This window comes from Oryctolagus cuniculus, chromosome 3 (genome assembly GCF_051225735.1).
Source record: "Oryctolagus cuniculus isolate XC-2025 breed Fujian yellow rabbit chromosome 3, ASM5122573v1, whole genome shotgun sequence".
NCBI classification, from domain to species: Eukaryota; Metazoa; Chordata; class Mammalia; order Lagomorpha; family Leporidae; genus Oryctolagus; species Oryctolagus cuniculus.
In genome coordinates this window covers 184,778,555-184,800,927 of record NC_142869.1, presented here as the reverse complement: position 1 = coordinate 184,800,927, position 22,373 = coordinate 184,778,555, and the positions used below count along the sequence as shown (strand labels likewise).

Genomic DNA, 22,373 nt, shown 5'->3' with positions numbered 1-22,373 from the left:
TGAGGGACCCGGCATTCGGCAGCCGCTCTGCAGTGAGCGGCTGCTCTCGGGCATCTTGAGAGGCAGCGGGCAAGGCTGTGCCTCTGATGTCGAGTGCGGCGCACTTCTGGCCAGGAGCGGGGTGGGAGAGGGCTCGACAGGCTTGCAGGGTCAAGCCTACCTGGCCTCCAGATGGGAGACCCGGGACTGCGCCCAGGGAAAAGGGATTTAGGAAAAAAGACTGAAGCTGCCCAGACAGGGCGGCCACTTCATGGAAGCAGGGGCAGGCGCAGACTGCACAGACACGGGCTGAGGCACCCGGAGGATAAAGGGGGGCAGTGTCCTGGGCAGCTCGGACAGTGTGTGCAGTAGATTCTAGAGCATTCCAGAACCCCGGCAGGACTGTGGGTTATCTCTATACCTAGAGCCTTGCTGAGAAGATTCCACAGCTCTGTATTTCTCATGAATCCTAACTGATCACCATTACTTCAACTGCAAGCTTTGTTTAGTAATTCACACCAGAAATGGAGCCACGGAGAGCATCTCTGGCCCTCACGGGAACCCAGGCCTCCTTCCAGAATTAGAACAGAGCCGTGGCTAAAACCTCCAGCCTGGGATTCAGGATCGCGGGTGAGCCCAGCCTCACGTAGAAACTGCTGGCAGCCTACAGAGAGAGAATGCTCCTTGCTTCCCGGGGAGTGGCTGCCCTGGGACAGTCGGAGGCCGGGCGGGAGGAGAGGGCAAAACAGCCCGTGAGCTCACACTGACCAAGTCCAGAAGGCGGAAGAAGCCGCGGCAGGGTCAGGTTTGCTGATCCACGGCTGCCTCCACCCCAGGCTCACGCAGCGCTGATGGGGAGGTGCTGATAAACCTAGCCACCTCCCAGGGCTGCAGCCTGAGCCAAGGAGGCCACAGGGTCAGAAAGGGCCGAGGCCCACAGGTACAGCAGTACTTGAGCTAAAATAGGAGAATTCTCCCAGACTGGCGGTCACGAGCAGCTCTGACCCTCTTAGACACCGCCCCTTCCCTGGGACCTGCCCAGGAGTTGCAGGGCTGCGGCCGGCAGGAGCCTCCAGTTGCCCTCGCTATGGGCACGGCCCTTCTAATGGGTGGGGTCCACGCTCCATGACTGCTGAAGCCACACCCGTCTTCAGAACCAGTGCAAACTGGGAGCCTCTCTCGTGCACCCTAGTCCCACATACCTCCTCCTCGTGGTCATCCTGAGCGCCGTGGGCACCTGCAGAAGTCCTGTGCCCGGAGCCGCCACCTTCAGCGTCCTCTGTGGCATCTCCGTGGATGGCGGCCGAGTGCAGCTGTCAACGAGCAAGGACGTGAAGACAGCGTCACCACCCTTAGCATGACAACAATTCCATGCAAAATAGAGGCTCTTGATTTAAATTAGGATCCAATTATTGAAATGTGAGTTCTGCGCCAGACTCTGGTCTAAACTCTGCATTACCTCCCGAGTCTCCAGACCATTTCATGTCAACACAGTCCTCACCCCGTCTGACAGAGCAGCAAACCGCAGTGCAGAAAGGTTCACAGATTCACCGAGACCGTGCAACTGCTAAGGCCAGTGAGCGGCGGAGTTGGGATTCACGCCCCAGCAGTCTGATTCCACCGTGTGTGCCTCTCCCCGCAAGACCCCAGCATGTGCCAAATTACACACAGTCTATTTTTTTTTTTCAGATTTATTTATTTGAAGGCAGATTATAGACACAGGGACCTTCCATCTGCTGGCTCGCTCCCCAAATGGCCACAACAGCTGGGGCTGTGCCATGCCAAAGCCAGGAGCCCGGAGCGTCATACGGGTCTCCCATATGGGTGGCAGGGGTTCAAGGACTTAGGCCGTCCTTGGCTGCTTTTCCAGGCCATTAGCAGGGAGCCGGATCGAAGTGGTGCAGCTGGGACTCAAATCAGTGCCCATATGGGATGCTGGCGCTGCAGGCAGTGGCTTAACCTGAGATGTCACAGTGCCAGCCCCCTAACCACAGTCTTTACAGGGTGTCAACGAATGCACAAAGCACCTTCTTACCACTGAAAGCAACACATACTGTCACAAATTGTGGCCTCACAACACAGCCTTGTACCCAAACGGCCAGATTTCCATGGGCAGAACTAACAGAGTGAACACTGACTTTTTCAACACAAATATTCTTTTGTTGTTTAAGTCACTTTGTTAAAAGCAGCTTAGAGAGGCCAGTGTGGTGGCACGATGGGTTAAGCCACCAACTGCAATGCTGGCGTCTCCTATCAGAGCGCCAGTTCCAGTCCTGGCTGCTCCCATTTCAGATCCAGCTCGCTGCTAACGTGCCTGGGAAGGCAGCAGCAGATGGTCAAGCGCTTCAGCCCCTGCCACCCCTGTGGGAGACTGCACGGAGTCCTTGGCTCTTGGCTTCAGCCTGGCGCAGCCCCTGGCTGTCTGTGGCCATCTGGGGAGTGAAACAGCAGAGGGAAGATCTCTTTCTCTCTCGGCCTCTCCCTCTCTCTGTCACTCTGCTTTTCAAATCAGCGAAACACATAAGGAAATGTCTCAGGGGTGGCATCCAAGTCTAAACACGAAGGTTATTTGTGCTTCCTCGCCACCTATACTCAAGCCCTAAAGGTAATTCATACAATGTTTTCCGCGTGCCTGTGTGCGGAGTGTGATCTGTCACATGAGGTCAGAGGCAGAATTTCTACTTGTGGCACTGTGCGGGTGTTAAGAAAGTCTTGGATTTTGGAGCTGTTTGGATTTCAGGTTTGGGTGTTCAACCTGTTTTGGTTTCAAGTCGCTGTGAAGTGTTACACACCACATTCAAGGCTTCTCCTAGAATCACTTCAAGACACAAGTGTCATAAATTCGGTATTCAAATGTCTTTACCTTTCTTTCTTTAATGAGTTTGCACCCAATATTTGCAGGGCTCTGAGAAGGGTAAAAATGGAAGTCGTATGCAACTACTAGAAATTTCAAATTATAAACCAAACTGGCAAACGCCCAAATGTAAAAAGTTCTAGCCCCCTAGTTTGATGCACACACCCTCCCGGGAACTCGCAGGGCCAGTGCCAACTCTGAACTTGAACTCGGCCTGCAGGCTCTTAGGAGCTGGCCCAAAGCCTTTCATCATCTCCATCTCCCGTGAGTAATCCAACAGCAGCTAAGGATCCTTGGAGGTCCCTTCCTCTTCATCCAATCCCACCTAAATGACGCTCCAGGTCAATAACCAGCAAAGACTTCAGAACAGGAACGAGCGCTCTGACGGCATCCAGAGCCACTGACAGCACCTGACCCGGACCTGGGACCGCAGACGCCCCTTGTGTGCCGTTTCCAGACCCTGGCGCCCCCTGCAGGGCGTCAATGCTCCCACGCCCGACCTGACCACTCAGCAAATTCAGACCGAAGGAGGGAGTGGGTGCTACTGGTACTTGGCATCTGGGACCAAATCAGAAACCAACAAGAACTGCCTCCTTTGCATCTGGTTCTGTGACAATGTGCAACGTGACGAGGTAAAGTCTCACAGCATTAGAACGGGAAGGAAAAGCAGCTTTTACTGTACTTTAAAACCACGAGGATAGTAAAACACTCCAACGTGCAGCAGTGAAGCCAGCACATTGAGAGCCTCGTAGACCGCTCGCTGCCAGCAGGCAGCACAAAGTTCGAGAGACGTCGGACGCACTGCATGCACAGAAACCAGCAGGTTGTCCTGCACATAAGGGGCCCCAGTGCAACTCACCAGAAGGACGCAGCCTTGGGGCGGGGCAGCTCCCTGACACCTCCGCCATGGCCCTTCAGGCCCTGGCGCCCAGGGACCTCGCCACACCCCGACCTGCGCTTCCCTGCCCGTCTGCGAGACGTGAAAGGCGTGCCCCTTACCTGGGACTTGCGGTGCTTGGCTCTGAGGACAAACGGCTTAATCAGAAGCATCCACGGCACGGAAATCAAAGCCATAACCACAAAGAAACTCTGGACTTCTCGCTGCAAGACCAAAACAGTAAGATCCTATCACCTTCACGGAGACACACGGCACACTTGAAGACCAAAATGGTAAATACCCGTGGGTCCTCCCCAGCACTGCGAGACGCCCTCACTCTGCGGAGCCCCTCACCCACAACTGGCCTGTGGAACAAGGAGGACTCGTGAGACACACGATACTCTATTTTTTAAAGATTTATTTATTTATTTGAAAGGCAGAGTTACAGAGAGGCAGAGACAGAGGCAAGAGACAGAGAGAGGTCTTCCATCTGCAGGTTCACTCCCCAAGTGGCCACAACAGCCAGAGCTGTGCCGATCCGAAGCCAGGAATCAGGAGCTTCTTCCAGGTCTCTCTTGTGGGTGCAGGAGCCCAGGGACTTGGACCATTTTCCACTGCATCCCCAGGTGCCTTAGCTGAGAGCTGTATCTGAGGTGGAGCAGCTGGGACTCGAACCAGCGCTGTAGGGGAAGCCAGCATTGCAGGTGGCAGCTTTATCCCCAACGCCCCAGCGCTGGCCCCAGTGCCTTGACTACTATTCCCTTGTCCCTTTAACCCTATCCTACAGGAGTGGGCCTCCCACGGTTGTGGATGCAAACCGGCAGGTCCCAGGACGCCACTGCTTACTCCCTGGTCAGCAAAAGTCAGTCACTGCTCATTCCCAGCTCTAGGTCATTCTCTGAGCTCTCTGGTTTTCTGCTCCTTATATTCACCACCCGCCTTTGTGCACTTTGTGTGGGCGAGGTGCCTGGGAGGTCCACCTTGAATGCTCTCCGTGGTCTGTCACAGCGCCTGGCAGCACGAGGCTTCCTCTCGCATGCGTGAGCCCCACGTCTTTGTTAGCACATGGCTCAGCGACCAGACCTGAGCAGTCACTCGGCTGCCTCTGTCCTCAGACCCTGAGAGCCTCAGAGGGCTCGCTGGAGCTACAGAAGGGAGCTGACCGGGGCGCTGCAGGGAGAAGGCACCTGTTTCTTCAGCTGTTCTGCCCATGTTCCCAGGAAATGCCTAGAGACGGTTTACTACCGCAGTGTCTAGAGATTCAGCCTGGTCACAGTGGCAACGCTTTATCGGCACCATCTTCTACGCTTGTTCCACTTTAAAATGCTCAGCCCAGGGCGGGGCAGAAAGCACAGAGCCACGCTCCCATTCCCTGCACAGGAGGCTCCCACGATGCTGTGTGGGGTTCTAGATGCCTTTCCCAGATGATGTACAATGGAAACAGCAGTGTGTGTGTACACGCACACACACACAGAGTCGGCAAGGTTTGTGGAAATCACGGACGATGAAGCTATGCATAGCTTTCCAAGATTTTTGCACTGAAATAAACTGATCTCTCAACTCCATTTTTCCACCAACTTTTTGAAGTACCCTGTGCACACACACAGGACACGCTGCTCTTTCCTTGACATTCAGACAGCCAGGCGACGCTGGGAAGAGACGCTTAACTTGCCTTGTCTCCTCCAGCTGCACGACCCCAGCATGAGGTCATGGAAACTCTCAACTTTGCAAGATAATTAATCTTCCCACGAGGGCTTGGGGAAACCTGCCAGCTCCAAATCACGTGTTTGAGCAAAGCTGGAGAAGTCACGTGCTGCGTCACGCTCGGTGCATCTTCCAGACGAAGTGAGGGCTCTCATCTGTGAAGGCAGCACAGGGAGGCACTGGAGACCCCGAGCCGTCTGTCTCCAGGAGGCACCGGAGACCCCGAGCCGTCTGTCTCCAGGAGGCACCCCGAGCCATCTGTCTCCAGGAGGCACTGGAGACCCCGAGCCATCTGTCTCCAGGAGGCACCCTGAGCCGTCTGTCTGCAGCAGGCACTGGAGACCCCGAGCCGTCTGTCTCCAGGAGGCACCCCGAGCTGTCTGTCTCCAGGAGGCACCCCGAGCCGTCTGTCTCCAGGAGGCACTGGAGACCCCGAGCCGTCTGTCTCCAGGAGGCACCCCGAGCCGTCTGTCTCCAGGAGGCACTGGAGACCCCGAGCCGTCTGTCTCCAGGAGGCACTGGAGACCCCGAGCCGTCTGTCTCCAGGAGGCACTGGAGACCCCGAGCCGTCTGTCTCCAGGAGGCACCCCGAGCCGTCTGTCTCTAGGAGGCACTGGAGACCCCGAGCCGTCTGTCTCCAGGAGGCACCCCGAGCCGTCTGTCTCCAGCAGGCACTGGAGACCCCGAGCCGTCTGTCTCCAGGAGGCACCCCGAGCTGTCTGTCTCCAGGAGGCACTGGAGACCCCGAGCTGTCTGTCTCCAGGAGGCACTGGAGACCCCGAGCCGTCTGTCTCCAGGAGGCACTGGAGACCCCGAGCCGTCTGTCTCCAGGAGGCACCCCGAGCCGTCTGTCTCTAGGAGGCACTGGAGACCCCGAGCCGTCTGTCTCCAGGAGGCACCCCGAGCTGTCTGTCTCCAGGAGGCACTGGAGACCCCGAGCCGTCTGTCTGCAGGAGGCACTGGAGACCCCGAGCCGTCTGTCTCCAGGAGGCACTGGAGACCCCGAGCCATCTGTCTCCAGGAGGCATCGGAGACCCCAAGCCGTCTGTCTGCAGGAGGCACTGGAGACCCCGAGCCGTCTGTCTCCAGGAGGCACCCCGAGCCGTCTGTCTCCAGCAGGCACTGGAGACCCCGAGCCGTCTGTCTCCAGGAGGCTTGTTTGGGAAATGCCATCAAGCTTGCAGCTGGAGCCTCGCTCTGACTAAGGAGTCTTGAGAACACGCCCATGTCAGGCCAGCACACGGACGGCTCCCGGCTACCACTTACGTACAGGAGGAGGGGCCACAAGGGGGGGCACTGCGGTGCAGCGGGTTAACCACCGCTTGGCACAGCTGCACTCCGTGCTGGAGGGCCTGCTCCGGTCCCGCTGGCCACGCTTCCCATCCAGCTTCCTGTTAATGCGCCGGGGAGACAACCGACGGTGGCCCAAGTCCTTAGGCCCCTGCTTGCATGGGGGGTAACCAGACAGACCTCCTGACTCCTGGCTCCAGCCTGGCCCAGCCCTAGCTGTTGTGAGCATTCGGGGACTGAACCAACGGATAGAAGACCTCTTTTTGTTACTCTGCCTTTCAAGGAGATGCAAGTAAAGAAATAATTATATTTTGTAAATGTTTATTTTTTTTGAAAGGCAGAGTGACAGAGGAGGAGAGACAGAGATCTTCCATCGCTGGGTCACTCCCCAGATGGCTGCAATGGCGAGGGTTGGGCCAGGCTGAAGCCAGGAGCCCAGAACTCCACGCTCCCGCTTGGGGGCAGCAGCCCAAGCAGCTGGGCCATCTTCCACTGCCTTCTCAGGCACATTAGCGGGAGCTGGGTGAGAAGCAGGGAACCAGGACTCGAACAGCATTCCAGTATGGGATGCCGGCATCTCAGGCAGCAGCTTAACCTGCCGTGTTACAGCAACACTGGCCCGGAGAAATAAACCGTTTCTTAAAAACAATGTAGGTTTATGTAAACAAAAACGTGCCACAACAGTCAGATGAGATACCACAAAAGAGCTTTCAGAAGTATATTTCTTCTTGGATTACTGCCCAAAGTGATTCCCTGCACAAACCTTGTCACAAGGCTTTTTCCCTTTTATCTATGTTTCTCTAGGCAAACAGCACAACCAAAAATGAAGTCACGGTGTGTGTGGTCCTGGAAGCAGCACTTCCTTTAGGACACCCATCAGGAGCAGCCACCGGCACTGCAAAACCAGCCACCTGGCTGTAGTGAAAACCTCCCTTAAAAGTATCACCCGGCTAAGCATCGGCAGGAGCCGGGGGAGGAGCTACTCCCTGTTATCAAAGAATGACTCCCTGTTGTTTTTATACCCAGCCCCAATGGCATATTTCTACTTGTTACAAATAAAATATTAAGCTAACAAGAGACTGAACTGTCCAACTATTGGCACAGTGTACAGAAGAAGAGCAGAGAGTAGAAACCATCACACCTGCAGCTGGCCTTGGAAATGCACAGGACTGCCATGTGGCCGCCCAGAAACCTACTGCCCGTGTGAGCAGAGGACCTCCCTTCTTGATTCTATTTTAATCTTTACTGTAAACATTACAGTTTATTTTTGAGTAAAAGATTACATTTCAAGGTGCTGTTTGGAGTATCTGATGGTCTCAAACCAATCTGAGGGATTGACTTTATTCCTGCTTCACACCCAGTTTCAACATCTCAGCCAAACCCCTCTCAAATGTGGCATCAACAGGAATGGCTGGAGACGCACGATAGCCCTTGGGACTGTGCATTCAGTAAGAGCCTGTTGGGTGCACAGAACTTCACACTTCCACAGCTGCTGAAATGCCCCAGTCCTGCAGATACCACACACCTGAGAAAGTCACAGAAAATGCAATTTAAAAAATAAGTGTACTTCATGTAAAACAAGAAAAATCCATGCATTCCTTTTCATACTATGCATTATCTGTGAACTTGGAAGACGCCTCGCATGCGTGGATTTCAATGTTTTAGCAGTAAAACAAACCTAGGTTTTCATTCCATCCCCCGCGAGGACCCTCCCGCAGCTCCTCTCTGCCACCTGCGGAGGATGCGAGGGTTGGGAGCGCGCGACCTGCCCGGCCGCGGTACCTGATGTCTGTAGAGAGGCACGTTGGAAGGGCGGCTGTACTCAAACAGGAACATGTTGATGAAGTGGATGAGGATGCTGGGCGCGTGCTGGGACGTGTGCACATCAAACTGGCACCACTTGAAAACGACCATGAAAACCAGGTACCCGAACAGGCACAGGAGAAAAATCATCTCAGGGATGAACTGCAGAATGATGTTGACCGTGTTTCTGAAGTATCTGGGGTGGAAACGCACAGGACAACACGTGGAGGGGCGTTAGTACTCCATATCCTCCCCAAAGCACAAAATGAGCTTTTTTTTAAGATTTAATTTTTTATTTGAAGGCAGAGTTACAGAGAGGCAGAGGCAGAGAGAGACAGGTCTTGCATCCACTGGTTCACTCCCCAGTTGACTGCAACAGCCAGAGCTGTGCTGATCTGAAGCCAGGAGCCAGGAGCTTCTTCCCAGTCTCCCATGCTGATGCAGGGGCCCAAGGACTTGGGTCATCTTCTACTGCTATCCCAGACCATAGCAGGGAGCTGGATCAGAAGTGGAGCAGCCAGGCCTAGAACCGGCGTCCATATGGGATGCCGGCACTGCAGGCAGCGGCTTTACCCACTGCACGACAGTGCCAGCCCCACAAAATGAGCTTTTTAAAGAAACAGCAACAACACTGCTGTCAAACAGAATCCCAGGAGGATGGAAACACCAGCAAGTGCTTTTCTACAAAGCGTTCAGGGACTCCCACAGCCGGCCCAGCCTCAGGTGCACACCCACAGCCAGGAATGCAGGCAGAGACACAGGGCTGGGGTGAGGGCCTTCGGAAGCTTTCCTGCTAGGAATGCTCTAGGACAGGGCTCAGCACAGCACGGCCCACGATGAAATCGAGCCCATTGTTTGTTCCTGAGCAGCCGAAGCTACAAACAGCCTTTGTGGGCGGGAGCTGTGGTGCAGCCGGTTCACTTGCGTCTGATTTAGCGTCCGCATCAGAGCTCCAGTTCAAGTCCCGCCTACCGCGCTTCCACGCCAGCTTCCTGCCAATGCGCCGGGAAAGGCAGAAGACAGTGCAAGTACGTGGGAGGCCCAGATAGAGTTCCTGGCTCCTGGCTGTTGTGGCCATATGAGGAGTGAGCCAACCAACGGACCCTCTCTCTTTCTCTCTCTTCCCTCCTCTCTCCCTCTCTGTCTCTCTGCTTGTCACATAAAGACATAAATAAAGCTTGAAAAGAACAATGGTTCTTTTATGGCCTCTCGAGTTGGAGGGCACCACGTGACAGGCTCTGGCCAGCAAAACGGGAACAAAGTGGCACGTGCCACTTCTGGGCGGAAGCTTTCAGACTCTAGGTGCTGTCCACCACCCTCCTGCTTTTGGACTGGCTCGTCACACAGCTACCGATGGCTGGACCATGCCTGGCACCACTTCTGAGGCACTAAGCTGCCCCGCTCGGCCCTAACCTCCTGGCAGGGGGGACTTCAGCACTTCCAAGCCAGCTGCCAACCACAGAGGCAGCGTGAGCAGACACACGAGAAGCCCCCTCCCCAGCGCCACACTCTCGGTGACCGAGCACAGTAGGGAGGATTAGACCAGCCAACTTCAGCAGCCGGACCAGTAAGGGAGAGAGGCCGGGACAGCAGGAGGCAATGGCACCAAATGGCACGCGGGATCTGAGGGTGCGTGGGCAACATTTGCTGATGTCTCCTTTGTTGCATTTGGTGGGAGCTAAGCCTGGATACAGGGGTACAGGACCACCCTGGGGATTTCAGGTTGGGGGGCAGACACAGTGTTACCAGCTTCCCAGTGTCTTTCTGAGCCCTCAAATATCTCCAGAAGGAGAGGTGCACTCACGTCCCAGATCCTGCTGGGGGGGAACAGGCGCCCACCACCACTCCCGGCTCAAGCCAAGACACGCATGGAAGCACCCCCACTGGAAGGGGGAACGCCGAGCTGTGCCGCGCGTCTGTGCAGCTTGTGCCGTGTTCAGACCTACAAGCAGGGGCTGACCGGAAGGGGGCGCGCACTGGGCACGCTGAGCTGTGCCGCGCGTCTGTGCAGCCGTGCCGTGTTCAGCCCTACAAGCAGGGGCTGACGTGGGAAACTTACATGTAATTGAAGAGGCTGAGAATGACCCCAAAGACCATCTGGACAATTCCCAGGATGACCGACATCTTCATTTTATAGGAGTTCAAGAACGTGAGTTTGTTTGAAGCCACGTTCCAAATCTGGATGGGAAATGCGACAAGACAGGTGAGACGGCCTCGGGTATGCCACTGCGGAGGGGGGACGGCACACGCCCCCGCGGGAGTCGCTCTGGGAACCACGGTCTCAAACTTCAGGCCTGCCCTGTGCCTGCATTAAGGCTCAGAGAAGCACCGACCCCTGTGCGAGCGAGCACACCTGTTCATGAGAAAAGTGTCGGAATCACCAATGCCATGGTCAAGTGCCTGGAAGAAAACCAAGAAGATTCCCACGTGATTTCTCTCCTACACTGAATAAACAGGTCTCTGAAATGTTCTGGGAAAATCTCACACGTGCCTCAGTGCCCTTGATGACGGCTTGCACGTGCTGGCCCGAGGATGTGCCCAACCCATCTGGACGGGGTGGGGAAGTTTTTCCTGCCGGCAGCCATCAGCTGGTTACTACGTCATTCACAGGCCACATGGAGGCAGCTCCAACATGAGCCTGCCGTAGACTGAACTCTGAGTCCCACCTGGCGGCTTTGGCGGGGCCAGACCACACGATGCCACAGGCCTTATGGGGCCCGAAGGCCGGGGCTTCCCCACCCCTGCTTTGGAACACCACCACCCTCCATTACAAAACAGCTTCTCCAGACCCTTGTCCAAGGAGCCATTCCCACAGCCAATGTTATGAGTGCCACAGGTAAGAGTTTCTGGCCTCCACACCACAGCCACCGAAGCTCGCCAAGGGGGGACCCATGGACCTGCCGCAGGCAAAGCCGACGCACAGCGCAGGCACGCGGGTTAGTGACCCAGCCCTAGTGTCCCGTGCTCCCACAGAATCTCCACGCTCCTCCTGTGCAAGTGATCCTAGTCCTTGCTCCTACCCTGATGTCTCTTTAGCTTTAGGCACCCCCCAGGCTGCCCACTGGGTGCCTTTGGGGTTTGCCACCTGCACCCAACAGCTCCTGAGCCTTCCCTGCTAACCGACTTCCTCCTCTGAACCTCTTGGCAGCCAGTTCGGAGCCCGCCTTCAGACAGGCACCGCCTTCAGACAGGCACCGCCTTCAGACAGGCACCGCCTCCACGCTAGCGTACTTCCAAGGCCACAGGGGAACAGAGCTGAAAGGCGAGCCTGGGAGCAGCCGTTTGGCCTTGCGGTCGGTCAGGACGCCTGCATCCCACACGGGAGGACCCCAGCGTCCTGCTAACGAGCACTCTGGGAGGCAGCAGTGGTGGGAGACGCAGATTCAGCCCCAGATTCCCGGGGGGAGACCCAGACTCGGCCCCAGATTCCCGCGGGGAGACCCAGACTCGGCCCCAGATTCCCGCGGGGAGACCCAGACTCAGCCCCAGATTCCCGCGGGGAGACCCAGATTCCCGCGGGGAGACCCAGACTCGGCCCCCGTCGGACTAGTCTGGCACTGTGGGCGTCTGGGGGAGGGAACCACTGCACGGGAGCTGCCTCTCACATTCCCCCTCTCAGCCACACTCTGCCTCTCAAGTACATGAAACCTCTAAAATGATAAAAATTACAATTTTAAAGGTATTTATTTTGGTACAAAAGAAGGCTTTGGAGTCCAGACCCACAGATTTGAGGATATGCACTTCCATGAACTCTCTAAGTAGCCCCTCCTCCGTAACCCCCTGGGCCCTCCACCAGGTGCCCGCGGAGTCACAGGAGCGGAGCTGCCCTCGCCGATTCTTTCTTTGCGACGACCTGAGTGGCTGCCACCTGGGCAAGCGCGAAGCAGACTGCTGGGCAGGAGGCAGGGGAGCGCCAGGAACAAGCGGGCGAACACCGGAGCCCTCCGCCCGCACCACCTGCCTTCACTTCCCAGCTGCACCAGGCTCGTCCTCTGCACTTCCCTCTGTCTGTGAGGCTGGCCGATCCCTCCCGGATCTCCGAGCCAGAGCGGCCATGTTGCCGACACACTATAGACCCAGACGATTGGAGACGTGGATGATCTCAACAGTGATCCCTGGGGCCAGCACTGTGGCACAGAGGGTAAAGCCACCGCCTGCAGTGCCAGCATCCCATATGGGTGCTGATTTGAGTCCCGGCTGCTCCACTTCTGATCCAGCTCTCTGCTATGGCCAGGGAAGGCAGTAGAAGATGGCCCAAGTCCTTGGGCCCCTGCACCCACGTGGGAGACCCGGAAGAGGCCCCTGGCTCCTGGCTTTGGATGAGCACAGTTCTGACTGTTGTGGCCAACTGGGGAGTGGACCAGCAGATGGAAGACCTCTCTCTCTCTCTCTCTCTCTCTCTCTGCCTCTGCTTCTCCCTTTCTCTCTGTATAACTCTTTCAAATAAATAAAAAAAAAATCTTAAAAAAAAAAAAACACACAGTGATCTCTCAGGTACCTGTGGAGCTCTTGAGAATATTTACCTCATTTGATTCTAACAAGAACTCGGTCAGGTAGAGCTAAAGATTCCTACTTTTGGGGGAATTTAGCATAATCTCAGGAAGACTAAGTCACTCACATGGCCAGGAAGAAATAGAATAAGGGCAGCTAACCACGGTGTGCTGATTAACCACGGGTGTTGACTGACTAATCATGGAGTGCTAACTAACCATGGAGTGCTAACTAACCACGGAGTGCTAACCACAGGGTGCTGACTAACCACAGGGTGCTGACTGACTGACCACGGAGTGCTGACTGACTACGAGTGCTGACTTACTACGAGTGCTGACTAACCACGGAGTGCTGACTAACCATGGGGTGCTAACTGACCACGGGGTGCTGACTGACCACAGGGTGCTGACTAACCACGGAGTGCTGACTAACCACAGAGTACTGACTGGGGAGTGAACCAGCGGATGGAAGACCTCTCTCTCTCTCTCTCTCTCTGCCTGATACTGACTAACCACAGGGTGCTGACTGACCACGGGGTGCTGACTGACCATGGAGTACTGACTGACCACAGGGTGCTGACTGACCATGGAGAACTGACTGACCTGGGATGCTGACTAACCACGGGTGCTAACTAACCATGGAGTGCTAACTAACCATGGAGTGCTAACTAACCATGGAGTGCTGACTAACCACAGAGTGCTGACTGACTAACCACAGGGTGCTGACTGACCACAGGGTGCTGTCTGACTGACCATGGAGTGCTGACTGACTACGAGTGCTGACTAACCACGGAGTGCTGACTGACCACGGGGTGCTAACTGACCATGGGGTGCTGACTAACCACGGGGTGCTGACTAACCACGGAGTACTGACTAACCACAGAATACTGACTAACCACAGAGTACTGACTGGGGAGTGAACCAGCGGATGGAAGACCTCTCTCTCTCTCTCTCTCTGCCTGATACTGACTAACCACGGGGTGCTGACTGACCACGGGGTGCTGACTGACCACGGAGTACTGACTGACCACAGGGTGCTGACTGACCATGGAGTACTGACTGACCTGGGATGCTGACTAACCATGGAGTGCTGACTAACCACAGAGTGCTGACTGACCACGGGGTGCTAACTGACCATGGGGTGCTGACTGACCACAGGGTGCTAACTGACCACGGGGTGCTGACTGACCATGGAGTGCTGACTAACCACAGAGTGCTGACTGACTAACCACAGAGTGCTGACTGACTAACCACAGGGTGCTGACTGACCACAAGTGCTGACTGACCACGGGTGCTAACTGACCACGGGTGCTAACTGACCACGGGTGCTAACTGACCACCGAGTGCTAAATGACCATGGGGTGCTAACTGACCACGGGGTGCTGACTGACCATGGGGTGCTGACTGACCACAGGGTGCTGACTGACCACAGGGTGCTGACTGACCATGGAGTGCTGACTAACCATGGAGTGCTGACTAACCACGGAGTGCTGACTAACCACGGGGTGCTGACTGACCACAGAGTGCTGACTGACCACGGGGTGCTGACTGACCACGAGGTGCTGACTGACCACGGAGTACTGACTAACCACAGAATACTGACTGACCACAGAATACTGACTGACCACAGGGTGCTGACTGACCATGGAGTACTGACTGACCACGGGATACTGACTAACCACGGGGTGCTGACTGACCACGGAGTACTGACTGACGACGGGATGCTGACTGACGACGGGATGCTGACTAATCACAGGGTGCTGACTAACCACGGGTGCTGACTAACCACGGGGTGCTGACTGACCACGGGTGCTGACTGACCATGGAGTACTGACTGACGACGGGATGCTGACTGACGACGGGATGCTGACTAATCACAGGGTGCTGACTAACCACGGGTGCTGACTAACCACGGGGTACTGACTGACCACGGGTGCTGACTGACCATGGAGTACTGACTGACCATGGGATGCTGACTAACCACGGGGTGCTGAGTGACTACGGGGTGCTGACTGACCACGGGGTGCTGACTGACTGACCACGGGGTGCTGACTAACCACGGGATGCTGACTGACCACGGGGTGCTGACTGACCACGGGTGCTGACTGACCACGGGGTGCTGACTGACCACGGGTGCTGACTGACCACGGGTGCTGACCGTGGCTGCAAACCAGACTGTTCTGGGGGTCTGTGTGCACAACTCCCTTCACCTGCTGTGGCCCAGGCGGGAGGGCCGCCACCCTGGCCATCCGACGGGGAGGAGGTGGACACAGACGAGCCGGCTTGCTCCGGATCAGAGCGAGTGGCAGAAAAGCCAGCACTTACAATGCCAATTCTAGAACGCAGGCTCTGAACCGCTGTGTTACCCTTGTTCATTATAAACCATTTACACACACCTGAAGGGCTCTCAGCTTCGATGAAAGCCAAATATTTCGCGATTTGACTCAGAAGCAAACGCAGAGTTGGTGGATAAATGCACGGTGGAAACTGGCATTGTGCCATGGGCCGGCGCTGTGGCTTAAGGATCGCCGGAGTCAGAGCAAGGGGAGGCCAGCCAGAGCCTGCAGCCCCTCCTCTGACCTCTCTGGAGAGGAGACGACCCGTAGCATGGACAAAACCAGAGAATGAATTTTAGGGCCAGAACTGCTTTTTGGTTTGGATTTTTTTTTAATTTGAGACAGTGAGACAGACTAACAGCTCCCAACGGGTGGATCACTCCCGCAAATGCTGCAACAGCCAGCCTGGCCAGGGGCAAAATCGGGAGCCAGAACGCAACTGAGGTCTCCCAGGTACTAGAGCCATCACCACCACCTCCCCGGTCTGTGCTAGCAGGAAGCCACAGTCAGGAACTGGAGCCAGGCTTTGAGTCCGGGCGCTCTGGCGTGGGCATCAGAGCTGCTCCGCCAAATGCCTGTTCCAGCGCTTGGACTAATGGCCCAGAACCGGCCGGGCAGAAACATTTGCGCCTTCGCGCATCTCCAGGGCTCACGCTCAGCCGGAGCACAGGGCTGCCACCTGGTGGCCCAGAGCAGGAGCACAGCTCTACGGCAAAGAGCCCACGCACCTTCTACACCGTTAATACCCAGAGGCTGTGCAACCATGGAGCAACTTTGTTTTGCTTGAATCATCTAGTAAACTAAATAAGTATAACAAACAAAAGGAGATCCCGACCTTAAAATAACTTACAGCAATTCTGTACAGGAACATTAAGCAACAATAAAAGCACTTTTCTTCTATGGAAAAAGATGATACTCACTGCCAGAAAATGCCAAAGTACAAACGTGACTAGGACGTTAAACAGCTAATCTACATGCACACTTTCCAAGGGCTGGCATTATGACACTGGGCTAAGCTGTGGCCTGCGATGGCAGCATCCTCTATGAGCGCTAGTTCAAGTCCTGGCTGTTCCACTTCCAATCCAGCTCCCTGCTAATGGGCCAGGAAAGGCCGTGGAAGACAGCCCAAGTGCTTGAGAACTGCACCGTGTGGGAGACCTGGATGGAGCTCCAGGCTCCTGGCTTCAGCCTGGCCCAGCTCTGACTGCTGCAGTGACTTAGGGAGCAAACCAGCAGATAGAAGAGCCCTCTCCCCTCTCCCCTCTCCTCTGTAACTCTGCCTTTCAAATAATCAAAAATTTAAAAATGCATACTTTCCAGGCAAACAAGGACTTTTTTTAAATATTAAAGATCAAGTTATTTATTTATTTTTATTTTATTTTATTTTATTTTATTTTATTTTATTTATTTTTTGACAGGCAGAGTGGACAGTGAGAGAGAGAGAGACAGAGAGAAAGGTCTTCCTTTGCCGTTGGTTCACCCTCCAATGGCCGCCGCAGCTGGCGCGCTGCGGCCGGCGTACCGCGCCGATCCGATGGCAGGAGCCAGGAGCCAGGTGCTTTTCCTGGTCTCCCATGGGGTGCAGGGCCCAAGCACCTGGGCCATCCTCCATTGCACTCCCGGGCCACAGCAGAGAGCTGGCCTGGAAGAGGGGCAACCGGGACAGAATCCGGCGCCCCAACCGGGACTAGAACCCGGTGTGCCGGCGCCGCTAGGCGGAGGATTAGCCTAGTGAGCCGCGGTGCCGGCCCAAGTTATTTATTTTTAAAGGCAGAATAACAGAGAGAGAGAAGAAGGGAGGGAGGGAGGGAGAGAGAGAGAGGGAGAGAGAAAAAGAAAGAGAGAGAGAGACCACTGGTCCATTTCCCAAATGGCTGCAATGGATGGGACCAAGTCAGGTCAAAACCAAGAGCCTGGAACTCCATCCTGGTTTCTCACATGAGTGGCAGGGACCCAAGGAGTTGGACCACCTTCTGCTGCTTTCCCAGATACACTAGCAACGAGAGCAGGGAGCTGGATCCAACTAGCAGGAAGCTGGATCAGAAGTGGAGCCGCTGGGACTCGAACCAGTGCCCATAAGGGATGCTGGCACCCCAGGTAGCAGCTTAACCTGCTGGGCCACAACACTGGACCCAACCAAGAACGTTCAAAGAATGCGAATTGTCAAGGGTATAACTGATGGAGAAAAAGCTGTTTGAGAGACTTGATGGACAATGACCCAGGAGCTGCAGTGGTACCCATCAGACAGTTAGCTGAACCCAGCTCGAGGTGTTAGGAACCCTTCAGTACTAGGCTTTCTCCCCTGCTGTGAGCCCTGGCCCGTTCTTCTCGATCCAGGTCCTCCACGAGAAGACAGTGTACGTAGTCAGTATTTAACCCAAGAAAACGTGATTACCGGATCAATCCCAAATGGGTACGGGTTCCCAGAGTACACTCCCGGCACGGCTGGGTCCAGCTGTAAAAGTGGCGTTGTCTCCATTATGTGGGTACTACAGAGGGAGGAAAGAAAAGCAAAGCAAAACACCCGTCAGTCAGCAGCAGGAAAGGTACCACGGTGCGTGCCGTCCACACTGAGCTGGCAGGCCCAGCAGAGCCAGCTGCAGGTGCAACCCATCGGGGCTGCCTCGCTCAGCTACCCGGCGCCTGGGCCACGCACAGCCACCGTGCAGGCGCTGAGGCTACAGCACCAACCAGCTGTTCCCCAAGGAGCTCTCAGCCTCGTGGGGAAGAGCGGAGACGTTAGCAGCTGTGGTGTGTCAGCAGAGCCCGGAGGCCGCCCGGCTGGAGGAGCAGACCTCGGCTCCGGCAAACAGCCCTAGAGAATGTGCTCACTACTCGTCTCTAAATCGGGGTGCATTTTCACCTGGAAGCGTTCAGTGACAGGAATTTCTGACTCTGTCCCTTCCGGCCTAGAGGAGATAAGCACAAGGAATGAGACCTCTAGAGGATGGAGAGGACTGGTCACCTTGACCGCTGCCCGGAAGTCAGCCTGTCCCTGCTCACAGGCGGCCCCTGGGAGGGAGGCAGCCTGGCGGGGCTGCCTGGCTCTCCCCACGCAGAGCAAACGCTGGCCGGGACAGACCGCCCTAGCCCCAGCCCCGGCCCCAGCCCCGGCCCCAGCCCCGGCCCCAGACCTGGCCCCAGACCTGGCCCCAGACCCGGCCCCAGTGATGGCTGTGGTGCAGAGGGCTGGACTTCCTTAGCCCAGGTGTGCTTGTGTGCCGACCAGGGGGCAGTCACCCTGGCAGTGGGGAGCTGGCCCAGAGCCTCCCACTGGACGCAGACGACTTCCCAGCACACCCACCTCGGACCAGGAACAAGACCGTCCCGTCCCACAACCACCCCCGGACACAGGCAGACACACAGCGAGCATGACCCAGCAGCGCCTGATCCGAACACAGGCTGAGCCCGCAAGTCCTCGCCAGCACGCTGAGGACCCACGCTCACAATGTGCGCCATCTGCCGCCGTGAGGCCTCACCCCAGCCTGGGTGGCCACAGCGGCGCTTCCAGCCGTCTCTAGCCCGGGCACACTGGGCACCAGGCCCAGGACTCAGGCTCAGCTGGGGCCCAGCCTCGGTGAACCACACCCTGGAGCTGACGGCAGGGCCTCGGCGTGCAGGTGGCTGAGCCGCGCTGGGCTCCAGCCACTGAAGAGCCTGCAACCAGGAAGAGGCCGTTTGCAGGTGGCTAGGAGTCCTCCTACCCGGGCTGCAGAGGGACCACAGGCGTCAGCACGGGCCTGGCACCCTGACACTGGGGGAATGCGAGCCTGCAAGTTTGCTGAGCACACGCAGACTTACACACTTCGGAGCTCATCTCTGCATTCAGGTGTGCGGAGCAGAGTCAAGTCCCTCGTCTTTACATTCGTGAAGGCTGTCCTTTTTAAAAATACCTATGTATTTATTTGACAGGCACAATGACAGAGAGGGAGAGAGATCCTAAACTTGCTAGCTCATTCCCCAAATGGCTGCAACAACTGGGATTGGGCCAGGAGGAAACCAGGAGCCGGGAGCCAGGGGCCAGGACCTGCACCCAGGTCTCCCACGTGGGTGCAGGGACCCAAGAACCCAGGCCGTCTTCCGCTGCCTCCTAAGTACACGAGGAGGGACCTGGATCGGAAGTGGAGCAGCCGGGACTCGACCGGCAGCAGCTGACCCTGCCCGCCACAGTGCTGGACACATGAAAGCTCTGCTCTCCAAGCATCTTTTCAGGGTACTAATGGTAAAGCAAAGAAAGAAAAAGAAAAGAAAGAAGGCAGGCCCAGATGCAGCCATCGGATGTGCCGCTGGCACGTGCGGAATTGTCCACTTGTCATTCTACTTCACATCCCATCCTCTCTCCTGCAGGAAACCTAGGCCTAGCAGAGAAGCAGAGTCCGCGCAGGCGCAGGAGAACCTGTGACTCCGAACCTAAGGTGTCCTCCGTCGACACGGGGCCTGGACGTGCCCTCGGGGAAGCTCCCAGCACAGGAGCCCTGCACTGCGTCCTCCCGGACAGCAGCACCCAGCCGAAGCTGCGTTTATTCCCGGCCCCGCTCGTGAGGATTCTGGAGCACCTTAGAAATTCTGGAATCCCGCCTCGCCTGGGGAGGAAGGCTGGGAAGAGGCGGTGGATACCTCTGCACAGCTCCGCCTCTGCTTCCTTGTGGTCTCCCCTTCCATGGAACCGGAGGCTCCAGAACACCAGCAGCTCCAGCGGAGCCCAGCTCAGCACACAGATGGGAGGCACCAGCACGATGAGCCCGACACTGCTGTGGGCATCGCAGCCGTGTGAGGCCTCGCAGGACACAAGGTCCACATCTCTGTTGCTCCCACAGTCCCCTGCCCTCCAGGGCCCTTCCGTTTGCCTCCAATTTATCCAACTCGCCTGCCCCTCAAGCTCTAGAATCTTCTCCCCCCTGTACAAGGCCCTGTTGCATTCTGCCGGCCAACGGCGCGCACGCAGTGGCTGTGGACCACATGCAGCAGGCGGGTGGTGGGGTCTCCCGGCGCCTTTCCTGCAGCCCACACATCTCTGCAGCCACCCTCCCCAGGCTCCGCTCCTCTGTCAGCGACAGGGCAAACACGGGGAGCCAGCAGTCCTTGGCTTCCCACTCGGATATCAGCCCTCTCCGACAGCCAGAGAACACTTCTGGAGAGCGGAGCCACGCCTACCAGAAACAGCATCTACCCCTGCAGCATCTGTGCAGCGAAGCCTCCGTCCTGAACGCCGGGACCGTCATTCACACCATCTCCAGCTCCCCAGGCCGCATTCCCCTCCTTGAAGCCTGCCGTGACCCCCACGATGCCCGCTTTAGACCTGCTCCGCCACTTGTGACAGCACCATCCCCAGCACATGGGCTGTGCTCCTTCACTCAGTCAGATCTCGAACTCTGGCCCCGTGAACTACAGTGACCAGACAGTGACAGAGAAGTGGCAGAGGTCTGGCACTGGACAGGTAAGATGCAATCATGTGTTGAATTTGCAGGTGCACCTCTGAGCCGAGCCAGGTGTAAGCTCTTGGGACCGGGCTGGCGCCTGCAGTGCCAGCATCAACACGGGCACTGGTCCAAGTCCTGGCTGCTCCGCTTCCGATCCAGCTCTCTGCTGTGGCCCAGGAGGGCAGTGGAGGATGGCCCAAGTGCTTGGGCCCTGCACCCACGTGGGAGACTGGGAAGAAGTTCCTGGCTCCTGGCTTCAGATCGGCACGGCTCCGGGTCTTGTGACCATGTGAGGAGTGAACCAGCAGATGGAAGACCTCTCTCTCCCTCTGCCTCTGCTCTGCCTCTCTGTAACTCTGCCTTTCAGATAAATAAATTAAAATAAACAAAACACCTAGGACATGACAACAGCCTCCAAGGCCACTTGGAAGGCCAGTGAACGAGTCACTTCTGCGTGTACTTACTTCCACGTGCCGTTTCTAAACATGGATCGGACACTCCAAGAAGAGCCGAAGATGTTGAGAGACTTGGAGAAGCAGTCGTTGTAGATCAGGCCCGTGTAGATGGAGAAGATGCCCATCAGGAGGATGAGATAGCGCCCGTGGAAGAAGGTGTTCCAAATCTGGCCTCGGACACAGAGGGCAGGACCGTCAGGGCTCCACCCCGAGCCCGGAGCCGGTGTGGCCCACGGCGGCTCCAGGGCAGACCCCTGTGGCGGGGTCCTGCGACCACGGCAGACGTCAGTCGCCCACGGGAAGAACGCACACACTGATTTTCCTGAGCCTGTGTAGTTGGTGTGTGTTATGTGGAAACAAAAACGTACACGCCTCATGTTCTTCCTCTCAGCACCAGTTAGAAAATGAACGGAAGGGTTAGTGCTGTGACACAGCGGCTGGAACCACTGCCTGTGGTGCCGGCATCCCATGTGGGTGCCAGCTTGAGTCCCGGCTGCTCCCTGCTAATGCGCCTGGGAAGGCAGATGATGATGGCCCACGTGCTTGGGACCCTGCACCCACGCGGGAGACCCAGATGGGATTCCTGGCCCCTGGCTTTGGACTGGCCTAGCCCTGGCTCCTGTGGCCGTTTGAAGAGGGAATCAATGGATGGAAGATCTCTTCCTCTGTCTCTGCCTCTCTGCCTACCACTTTGCCTTTCAAATAGGTAAACACATCTCCAAACAGAACAGAAGCTGAAGCCCAAGCAAAGACCTCACCTGCTAAGGCAGGGGCTGGAAAGTCGGGGGCTGGAGCTGTGGGGAGCAACTCAGACTAGACTAAGTTACTGGAATTAAGACTTATTCTATGCATCTGCTCTCCCACAATATGACGCTGAGAAGGGAGAAACAGCTTCTACTCAGCTGCCTCCAGTTCAACCAATAAACTGTAGGACCTACTCCTGATTGGAGGAGAGCAGCGTACTCGGCGTGTGGGTAGCAGAGTTGGGATTGGTGGAAGAGGACTATAAAGGAGGAGAGAGACAACATGCACCAGGAACATCTAAGGGGAACATCTATCTGAAGGAACACCTGTGCAGCCCCCGAGAGAGCCGGCCGGCGGTGTGCCGCTCCCCCGCGGAAGTGGGGAAAGTGGCTAGGGGGAACCGCCCTTCCACGGAGGTGGA

At 56.5% G+C, this 22,373-nt stretch overlaps 1 protein-coding gene across 16 annotated transcripts in view; it reads right to left on the bottom strand.

The window, feature by feature from the left end:
• ATP6V0A4 (ATPase H+ transporting V0 subunit a4) overlaps nt 1-22,373 on the bottom strand; it is an 87,250-nt gene that overhangs the window by 6,595 nt on the left and 58,282 nt on the right. For 15 of the 16 annotated variants that reach the window (XM_089329658.1, XM_051835637.3, XM_070071446.2 and 12 more), the window contains 6 exons: nt 21,218-21,375; nt 17,729-17,822; nt 10,567-10,685; nt 8,487-8,703; nt 3,833-3,934; nt 1,182-1,292 (listed from right to left, as the gene is read on the bottom strand). In XM_089329658.1, coding sequence (XP_089185784.1) covers nt 1,182-1,292; nt 3,833-3,934; nt 8,487-8,703; nt 10,567-10,685; nt 17,729-17,822; nt 21,218-21,375 — 801 coding nt within the window. Of the gene's footprint in view, nt 1-1,181; nt 1,293-3,832; nt 3,935-8,486; nt 8,704-10,566; nt 10,686-17,728; nt 17,823-21,217; nt 21,381-22,373 lie in introns of all 16 variants that reach the window. The other variant, XM_089329665.1, reaches the window with a different exon arrangement.